The following is a 10,811-nucleotide window of genomic DNA, read 5'->3' on the forward strand; positions in this document are numbered from 1 at the left end:
AGATAAATCTAATGGACTTCACCTACAGTGTATTAAATGCATGATGTTCTTGTTTATACGCTGTTCGAATGGGTGGTTAGTGTGCAGAGCACATTGCAGTTGGCACAGGTGCATTTAATTGAAAAACAACCTGATAGGTACTGAATGTAGGACTGATGTTTGTTTGTTTTTCTTTACTAATCTCCCTAGAAATGTCAACAAATGTTCCACCAAACTGCAAAAAAGGTCATACATTTGATTATTTATGGTAAAATCCTGAAAACATAATATGATCAACTGATGATCTAACTCTGTTCTTGCTGCTCCTATCCTCTACAATCTTCATTCTGCCCGTCAGACTTTAACGTATCTATCAGCAGCAATCAATCCAAACCAAACGAAGGCGTTGACATCACTATGACTTGCCACCATAATCTTCCTGGTTTTAATCTGACGTTTAAATGGAGCAAAGATGGGAATGAACTCAAAGCCCAATATGAAGGCAGGCTGGTTCTGGAAAAAGTGCTTTCTCATCATTCAGGCAAATACATCTGCTCCGCCAAAGGCATATGTGGCACTTATGAGTCTTCACCACACGATGTCACTGTGAACAGTAAGAAACATTCCTGCTTTTCACTTTGTGGCGCTTTGCTCATTAGACTAAGGTCTGAAAATGGGAAGTCTTGTGATTTCAGATGTGTGAGTGAGAAAAGAGAGGAATTTAATTTCACATATGAATGATTAAATGAAACATAGGGTTAGGGCTAGGGTTAGCTCATTCCCTCTGTGTTTTTGTGTGTGTCTTCATCCAGACAATTCTGTGATCCTCCTGGTGGTCTGTGGTGTCGCAGCTTTGGCTCTGGTGGTGATCATAGGGCTGATTATGAAGTACAAACGGAAGAGAGACAATGGTATATATGTTCAGTTTACACTGTGTGGACAGCAAACAAAAATTCACTGGATGAAAAACTCAAATTGATATGAGAGTGAGCTTCACTTCATTGTGATTTTTAATTTTTGCATTCCCTCTCTCTCTCTCTCTCTCTCTCTCGCCCTCTCTCTCTCTCTCTCTCTCTCTCTCTCTCTCTCTCTCTCTCTCTCTCTCTCCTAGCTAAGTACAAAGAACGGATGAAGCAGAGGGCGCAGGCTGTACTGAGCAGCGGTCCAACTCCAATCAACTCCAGTCCTCAATAAGAAGCAGCCTGTCCTATTCAAGCGTAACGAGTACCCAAAACATACACTAATAATTATGAATAAAGTTTCTGTATTCAGTGTCTGAGTCTAAAGAGTGGTTAAAGGGGTGACGTTTCAAAGCATATATGAGCCATATTCAAAACAGGGTGAATTAATGGCACCACACAGCATGTTGGTCTCATCAGATGAGGAAAAACAGCCTTGAAATGCTTTAATCCAGACGCAGGATAGGCATGTTCAAACTAATCCCGCTGAATGCTCTACTCACAGGAGTGCACACCACACAGAGCAGCTTTAGTGTGCCTGTCATGTAATGGATATATGGGACAATAATGCTATCTGCTCGTCTCCAAGAGTGGGATGATGTAGCCTAAGTGGGATTTGAGACTTGACTTATGAACACAGAAATACAAGGTTTCCTGGTTCAACAACATGATATAATCCTCTGACATTAATGTGATGTGCCAGTGTGTGCTGTCAGTCCTGTGCCGCCTCAAGTATCTTTGTTTTTCTGCATTAGCTGCGTTTTCTTCTCCCAACCATATGGCAGAAACTTTTCTATCCGTGTGTGTGTGAGCAGATCAGGAAGGTCTGTCTATTCAGTTTCCTCCTATAGCAGGTGGCTAAGGGATAATCCAGGTAAAGCCACTGCAAAGTGGAGATGGAGGGATGGACAGAGGAAGGGGGAGGGTGTAAGGGTTGGCCTTTGCATGGATGACTAGGGCTAATTCTGGCCTCCTAATCCCAGTCCCATCCACCCTCCCCCTCTTCCTACTCGCTAACACTACTGTGACTCTGAGGAGCAATTGAAGTCCAGGTAGACACTACTATCATACACCCATAGCATGTAAATTTGGGTAGAAGGAGGAGAGAAAAGGCTCTTGGTTCCTTGTTTTTGGATAGCTGACCCTGGGTGTACCTGAATAGCTCAAATACTTGTGTGAGCTTCACTGGAGAATGTAGCTACAGCTTTTCCAGTCAAGCCGTAGGAAAGATACCAACATGGGAGAAGCTCAAAAGGTAGGTGATCTGATTTAGAGCAACAGGCCTTATTAAAGAAAACTAACTGCACGTTTCTATATGATGTAGAACATCTCCTTACAGTGGCTGAGTCACTATATGTATTAAACTGTATGTATGAATTATATATACTCCACAGGAGGTTGTGTTAGTACTGTATAGCACCTATTATTGTATTAGGTAATGTTTTTTTTCACTGTACATTTAATCAGACATGTGCTGTTGTATCTGTCACACTATATCAAATCTTTAAAGTTACTTGTCAGCAACATGGCAGCCATGGTAGATGCTGTGGTCGTGCTTCCTTTCAGACTAATCACATTACATGGCGTACAGTTATATGAATGGGGCACTAATCAACGGCCGCAATTTTCTAAATGGAGCAACAGATTAATTCTTACAGAAATGTGGGTAGTATCTGGGCTGAATAGGCAGGGTAATTAGGTGGAGAGTGCTGGCAAGCATTTGTGTGCAAGGCAGCATATAACGTAAGAGAAATGTTGACCTGAAATCAGAAAGAGGTCAGTCGGATTTGATTGGCTTTCAGGTTGAAGCTGTTGGTTTTCATTTCCTTCCTGATATTGGATGTTCCAGTGTATGTCAGGGCAATATTGTACTCCTGAGGAAAGTCAAGGAGAGCTTGTTTGTTTGTTTTTTTTGTTTTGTTTTTAGGTAATCTGGTTTTCTAGGAACATATTATAAACAGTGAATGGGTTTTTTTGTGTGGCTTGAGTCTGGTCAACAGTCTAACAATGTCACAATGAAACATCCAGCAGCTTTTGATAAGTATTGATATCTACAGTTACTGAAAGGCGCTCTAAACAGGAACAGTCAGTGTAATGGTCCGCATGCAGTTTATGATTCTACTCAATCTGCCTCTCTTTGCAGGGCTTACTCTCTGTTATAGAGAAACTGAAGGGAACCACAGAGCAAGAAGTCAGGATAGTGCTGCTGGGTTTGGACAATGCTGGCAAAACCACCCTGCTGAAAAGCCTGGCCTCTGAGGATGTGAACACCATCACACCGACACAGGTGAGCAGGAGTTAAAAGCTTCAACATCACGACCTCGGGGAAAGTACAACTGGTGCGAGTTTGTAATAGTGCGAGAAAATGCCAAAGCACTGTGTGACACACTTGTCAATGATGTTTGTGTGTCCTTCATTTTATTTTATTGAATTTATCTCACCGTGAACAGCTGTGCCACTTTATAACATAATTACCTGATGCTCATTATTAAACACAGATAAACAGATAAACATGGTGCTTCTGCCAGGAATATCCTCTCAGTGTTTTAAAAGACAAGTTGCCGCGCTGCTCAGTGTTTTAGCAAAAATTACTTCTTTTTTTTTTATGATGATGGATTTCTCTTGTCTGAATGATGCTATTCAGGACATAATTTGTATTCTTGTCATGGCGTAACCCTGCAGTTTTAAAGGCAGGAGGGTTGCATCTAATCTTGAGAGACCAGCTGGACTACTGCATACTCCCCCCTCAGAGCAATGGGATTCAATTGACCTTTTGGTTTTTCAGACACGCTGCAAATAAAATGATTGCCCCCACACTGCTCGTGGTTTAAGTACTAATCAGTGAAATAAAGACGTGAGGATGTCAGATCATGTAAATGAAACGACCTTTCATCCTGCGATCTGCCACGGCTTTATATGACCTGGCTGACTCGTACGCTTTTAACGCACTTTGCTGGGAAGATCTTGGCACCGTGGCAAGATCCCTTTTATCTCACCTCCCTCTAAATATAATTATCTAACCTCTCAAACACCATTATGAAATTGTCCCGCATTACTTTACTAGGACAAAACAACACTAGAGTGGCCGAGGCCTCCATAAGCGTGACAGCTCTTAAAACACCTGCAGAGGCGTTGTGGCCCAGGGTGAGCCCGGAAACAGGAACCACAAAGCTAGATCAGACTTGACACAAAAAGACAAACACTTCACTTGATCCTTCCAGTCTTATCCTCAGATTTGCTCCTCAGCTGGCCCCCCGGGATAAAGTTGTTACACAACTTTACCGAGTGAGAGAGAAAGGAGCCACGTTATGAAAAGCGGCGGTGGATTAACACAGTGATCGTCTCTGCACAAACATGCTTCCTGATATGTAACACCTTTTCAGTGGGAAGTAGGGAAACAGAAATGTGACACACGCCTTTCATCTGGTGGATTGCCAATTCAAAAAAAGGTTACAGCCTCTCGTAAGACGTGCCAGAAGAAACTGTTTCGAAATGGAGAGTGATGTACTCCAGAATGATGCCAGGTCTTGTGATTTGCTTCAGGGCTTCAACATTAAGAGTGTTGCTTCTCATGGTATGAAACTCAACGTTTGGGACATTGGAGGACAGAGGAAGATCAGGCCTTTCTGGAAAAAGTACCTGGAAAATACAGACCTATTGGTGAGTACTTTTGTCTATCACGTGGAATTAAAATGAAGAAGACTTCTAATTGCACACAGGGTTCAATCACATAATTTACAACATGGGAGAACTAAAAAAGATTTAACAAGTCAGTAAATAGCGTTCTATAACTGAGCTCAATTTAGCATACATATAAATACCTGTTAAGTAACTTAGTTCATGACTGAATGGTTGGAAAACCAGGCCAGACAATCCCTGGTTTAAAGCTTGAAAACAGATTCAGTCAGGAAAGCTTTTCTCCCTGACCACTTTCACTCTGGACCTTTGGGTTTTCCACGTGTGTGACTCCTTTCTAGATATTGTATTGAATCATCCCACTGTTCCCAGTATGTGGGGTTAATGTTAATGAATCGATGATGAGTTTACATGCAAGATGCTGGTAAAACTGCAATTCTAATGTTCAGTTTTATTTTCATTTATTCTTTTAGATTTATGTTATCGACAGTGCGGACAAGAAGCGGTTTGAGGAGACGGGACTGGTGAGCTCTCATGAACATTGTCACAAAAGCCAGAGTTCATACAAGAGGGTAAACTAACAATATTGTGTGTGAACTCGTCACATGTGTATTTATGAGCAGGAGCTGTCTGAGCTGATTGACGAGGAGAATTTAAAGGGCGTCCCGGTGCTCATCTTTGCCAACAAGCAGGATCTGGCCACGGCATCCCCGGCCAGCGAGGTCGCTGAGGGACTCAACCTGCACACGTACAGGGACCGTGAGTGGCAGATTCAGGCCTGCTCAGCAGTGTCTGGGGAGGGAGTTCAGGTCAGACCCACCACTGATTTATTGATTTCCCCTTTAGTTGGAACCTAATTAGCCCCATAAAAGTGCTCCCTTTTATGTGCCGCTCCACAACATTGTACAGAAAATCACTCTGCACTGCACCGATAAAGAGTGTTCTTTGAAGCCTCTGACTGACATAGTCAAACGGTTTTGACTTTTTTTTTTTTTTCCCATGCCGAGACTGTCTGAAATCATCCGTGACAGCAACTCGAACTGCTTAATTTCTGTCCCTCTAATAGGATGGCATGAACTGGATCTGCAACAACATCGTGAACAAGAAGAAATGAACCAGCCTCCGAAGCAACACTAACTGGAGTCGGACAGAGAGGAAGCGTCACATACGAAGAGGAGGGAAATAAATCAAGTCAGGAGACCTTGGCGATGGCCGAGCCAGCTCCCCTCAGAATTCCAACATGAATTTTGGTTTTTACACTTCATGTCATTTTTATGAATGTTTTCCAAATGTAGCTAACGTTTGAAAAAAAAAAAGAAGAAGAAGAGCTCTTAGCTACAAGAAGTGAACTAGGCACATATTATTAATTGTTCTGTTCTATAAATACAGATTTTTGGATCCATTTTTCCAAAAATCCCCGTCTGGTGAATCTGTGTGCTCTTTTAAACGCTGAGAAAACCGAGCTGATTGTCTAGCCATGTAGATCTGTGGAGACTCGTCCCAGTCGTAGATACCAGATTCAGAGTGTAAAGTGTGTGTTTTGAGATTTTGGACAATAAAATAATTAGTGATTTCTGCTAAGTTGTTCAATTTCTTTTTCCATCCATTTTTTTTATATTCTTCTTTACATAGCGGTGTAGTGGTTAGCTCTCACAGTTCACAGTGAGAAAAACCCCTGTCCGATGACTTCCATATCCTATATCTGGCACGGGCAGTTTTTAAATATTCTGTATGTTATTGATGGTTACTTAGAAGCTCATGTAACAATTGTGTGACACAAGCAAATTTTTTTTGTGTTTGGACTTGTCTACTGAGGAAGTACCGGGGCTCACTGTAATCACTGTATATGAGCAGAAAGTTTAAGAGAATAGAATAGAAATACTTTATAAGTCCCAAGTGGATATTCTCAGTAGCAATGCTCCACAGTATGAATTATTAAAAAGAAATGTTAAATAAGAACAGTAAAAGTAAGGCTTGTACAGTATATCTAATTTACAATACAATATGTATACAAGGAAAATCTTGACAGTAAAAAAAAACAAAAAACAACTAGTATTTACCAGTAAGAGTTCTGGAGTTTAATAGCGACAGGAAGGGAAGCTGCCCTGTGGTGCTCTGCAGTGCATTTTGTATATTATCTTCACAGTATGATAGTTATGGTGAATAGCTGTGCGTGTGCCAAATACTTACAGCCATGACAAGATAGGAGTAAAAGTCCTCCAGAGTACACAATCGCTATTCCTGGGGTTATCTTGTATTTTCATTGTCAGTTCTAATGTGAACATCGTTTATCAGACTCTTCAAACCCGAATACATGCATGCACAAACAATTGATACTGACATATTATTGGTTAAATAATAGTTTATAAATATGTCAGTATTTGTCAGTGATGGACAGAAAACACAGAAATGTGGCCGTATTTGCTTCTCTGAGTGACAAGAGAGACAATAACGAACTGATCTGCTCCTGCTTAGCTGTCATCTTGCCTCATTTCTTCACCACATTGACAAGCATTTAGATTGTACAGGGAGAGAGTCTAATTGAAACGCAAGTTAGAGAAAGGAGTTCACAATTTGCACACTTGAATAGCACGGGAAAACAAGATATCAAATCTTCAAGGCAGAGCAGAACAAACAGTGAAAACAGGAAAGAATTACACACTGAGAGGCTGACTAATTTTCAGCGGGGACGCTTTTCCTCAAAATGTTTTATATGTTAATTCGGGGAGCATTTTCTCGTTTGCATCCTCTTCCTACTGCCATACGTCTGTTTGCCAGGATCACTCCTCTCAGAGGTACGTAGTTGGCCATATGACACATCTCACATCCAGCTGTGCGCCAACAGAAAATGCAAATGTCCTACTTTGTGGGAGAAACTTTTGGGGAGAAATCCCTCCTCACATTCTGCAAATTGACTGTTCAGATCATACATTTCAGAGCGTTTCATCAGTCAGTTCCTCTCTCGCGGGATGAGAAGCCCCCCCCCAGGCCTGAAGGCCCACACACTCTTGTGGTCATTCTTCACAGATTTGTCCTCTACACTGACCTTGATGAAGGCTAAATCCTCCATTCAGCCATTTTGGCTCCACTTTGCTGCAGTTGGATGTAATGGATCCCTTTGTTTCTATTGTGTGGAGCTGTAATTAACCATCTGAAAGCACTCTAAAATCACATCAGCTGGCAGGCTTTGTTTTATCTCCTCCTGTACAATAATTTATGCAAATGAACAGTTTTTGCTCCTTTGTCTGGCGTTTATGTGCAGTTATGAGAAATAAGGTTTTTTTTGGTTTACTTCGTAAGTGTTAATGAAATGAGTATTGGTCGAATAATTGAGTCATCTCCACGGTGATTCAAATATAAATCCAGTCCTAAAACATGTGAGGCTTCAACTTTTTTTGAGGGAGCCCAGCAGGAGGGCGTGGAACCAATTACAACTTGTACTAAAGGATCATTATGGCAGTTTGAAAGAGAGCAGACAGCAGAAGAGCTGGGAGGGTGGTGAGATTATTTTGCATTTTGTAATAACATGCTCAGTGCTGCTGATCTCGCCAACAGGTGGCAGTATTAGAGGGTCTGATCAATCCAATTTCCAAAAAGGGGCCTTTGCTGTTTACAAATAAATTGATGTGAAACACTGTAATTTTGTCTGATTTAATATGTCATGTTGTTCTCAGTCTCAGACTTGATTGGAATTTAATTATTGACCATGTATAATTTATAGGAGAAAATTACTTCAAGTCTGATTTCTGGGTACATTTTGCATCTTTATTAGTACACTCGTCCCAAACACTCTCTCCTCTCATTGATTGTGAGTAGCTGGCTGCCTTTAATTGCACACCATAAATCACATTTTTAATCTTAAGGTGATATGATGTCACTCCATCCTGGCGGCCCCTCAGCAAGTGTTGCCATGGCGACCCTCCCTGTTATTTGCCCGCCACCTCTCGTCTTCAGTCCAGCCCCCTCTCCCTCTCTCCCTGTCTCTCTTTCTCTTGTCCTCCATTTCTCTCATTTCTCCCAAGCTGTGATGCCAAAGAAAACCCTGAGTCCTGTTCAGAGAAACCAGACAACAGCACTGTAACCACACATTTCAGGTAAGGATCAAAGACGTGTATGTTTGGATGTCAATGATAAAGGTAAATGATTAATCTGCCTGTAGTCCATTATGATGCTCTCTGGGTGAATATATCAGGCATCAAATCTGAGTCAGGAGTAATGCACAATTATTGTATGATGACTGTGATCTGAATGGTGATGCATAATCACTATTTCATGTTATTTTGTATTGGTAATCATGTATATTATTCATTATACATGACTACCTTAGTTTGTGTCTCAATACTACTGCTGTAAAACACTTCTGTGAGTATTCCTGTCAGTCATCAAATGGGTCTCTCTTGAAGGGTGCAGCAGTATCTCTCAAACCTGAGAGGAAAACACGTCCTCCCATCATGGCGGGAGTTCCTGAACTGACTTCTATGGCGCCCCAGTTACCCGCAGTGACTCGTCAGCCCACTCCGACCACTGTCAGGCTCTTGACCAGCACCACCCTTCCACCGCAGGACATGTTGCATATGGAAGTGCACACCATTGTGATTGTGGTCATATTTTGTGTGGTCTGTCTCCTACTCCTGTTGGCCTTTTTCTATGCCTTCTGCTTCCATTGCTCCATTAGTTCGTCACTTAAAGACTCTCACACGACTAACAGATGTAGCCAAGATCGAGAGGATGCCACCTATAAGCGCAGTTCGTCTGATAACTTGTCAGAGGCAAATGTTATCTGAATGTGACAGTGGATGAGAATAACAGAAATGGGGTTGTTGTTTGTCAACCAGATGATTTCTTTTGGATTTGACTTTCGCCTGATCTTAATGAAGGAAAACTGTAAAAGAAAAACCAAAAAAAAACAGTACTGTTATAATGCATCCTGAATCTGTATTATTACGGTGTTAAAATACTGTTCAGAAGGATTCCTACTAGTTCACTGGAGAGAGCTACTGGAAAACTTGCATGAGAATGCCACATATTTATCTATCCATCGAGAGCTGAACTGAATAAAAACATGCAAAATATATGCAAATGTCAATGTGACTGTGAATGCTGGAGGCTTTGAGTGACAAGAAAAACAACAACAAATGGATCCACACACTGCGGCAGCCATCCCACTTTATTTTCACTATGCGGACAAGTATTATCACCATGCTGTGGTTGTGCATTTGACTGATAGAGAGCAGTGACTTGATACAAGCGAGATGAATCACAGGGAGAAGGATGGGGGGGGGGGGATCAGAATGATATCTTTGCATGATGAAGCAAGAAGTCGTATCTGAGGTGCAGCAAAAGACAACAGCGCTGGAAGTTACTGAGCTGGTGTCCAGCTGAACCATGTGGCAGTGAACACTCTTAAATACTAAAGTATATCAGATAATTGGTGTCCTATCAATGCTTGAGTGCAAATCCTTTAAGGTGACGAGAGCTGAGAGAAATAAAACGGATTAATCTCTTCTTACTTAGGGTTAAGGAGCTGTTGTAAAAGTAACAATGACTGATGCAGCTGATTTCTGTGCTTGTAGAGTGAAATAAGCTTGATAACTTTGGGAAGCAGCTTAACACCACACAAGGTCACCGGAAATCCAAAGCATTTCAGCCTAATTCATGTACAAACACGTCAAAGGAGACTGCGTTGGCACCAATGCAAGAACTCCCAACAAAAGCCAAAATAGTTGCAACAACTGCAATGTCATCTGCCAACTGGACTAACACACACTGGTTTGAGTTTATTGTACAAAAAGCGCTTTAGAAAGACCCACTTATTATGGACTTTTGGCTGAAGCATCAGCTATTGTTTATTCAAATAACTGTCTTTTTCGCCTTCACGATATGGAGCACATGGCGCTTTTGGATCCGGGGGAATCACAGGAGCTGTCCCGGGACTCCATAATTGAGTCTCGGCCATCAGACTCAGGTAAGTCCAGTTCCAAGTCATTGTCCTGATGGTCATCTGGCAAGGCGTCCTTAAAGTGGGACTGTGGAAGAACAGGTGTATCAGAGTAACAAAGTAAGTATGAAGCAACTCAAGCTGCTAAAAAAAGAAGAGAAAGACACTTAACTTCACAGTTATAGGAATATGGTCTCTAACCTTGTGAACTGACATGTCCTCCACGTGGCACTCTTCCATCGATTTCTCCAAAGAATGGCCTGAGATCTCCATCTTGATCCGATGAGAAGGAATAGATT

At 41.7% G+C, this 10,811-nt stretch overlaps 1 protein-coding gene across 1 annotated transcript; it reads left to right on the top strand.

The window, feature by feature from the left end:
* The first annotated feature begins 1,962 nt into the window (after positions 1–1,962).
* On the top strand, positions 1,963–6,003 carry arl3l1 (ADP ribosylation factor like GTPase 3, like 1). Its single transcript, XM_080502331.1, has 6 exons — positions 1,963–2,193; positions 3,082–3,225; positions 4,482–4,598; positions 5,048–5,098; positions 5,198–5,383; positions 5,641–6,003. The coding sequence occupies exons 1-6, from the start codon at positions 2,176–2,178 to the stop codon at positions 5,686–5,688; spliced, it is 564 nt and encodes a 187-aa protein (XP_080358457.1). The 5' UTR covers positions 1,963–2,175; the 3' UTR covers positions 5,689–6,003.
* Positions 6,004–10,811: the final 4,808 nt, after the last annotated feature.

The sequence above is a fragment of the Blennius ocellaris genome, assembly GCF_963422515.1.
Source record: "Blennius ocellaris genome assembly, chromosome: 9".
Classification (NCBI taxonomy): domain Eukaryota; kingdom Metazoa; phylum Chordata; class Actinopteri; order Blenniiformes; family Blenniidae; genus Blennius; species Blennius ocellaris.

What these genes read in the sequence shown, in the direction of transcription:
- arl3l1 (XM_080502331.1), top strand. An exon ending in ACACCATCACACCGACACAG is followed by an intron (nt 3,226 to 4,481) that starts GTGAGCAGGAGT and finishes GATTTGCTTCAG; the next exon opens with GGCTTCAACATTAAGAGTGT. An exon ending in TGTCTGGGGAGGGAGTTCAG is followed by an intron (nt 5,384 to 5,640) that starts GTCAGACCCACC and finishes TCCCTCTAATAG; the next exon opens with GATGGCATGAACTGGATCTG.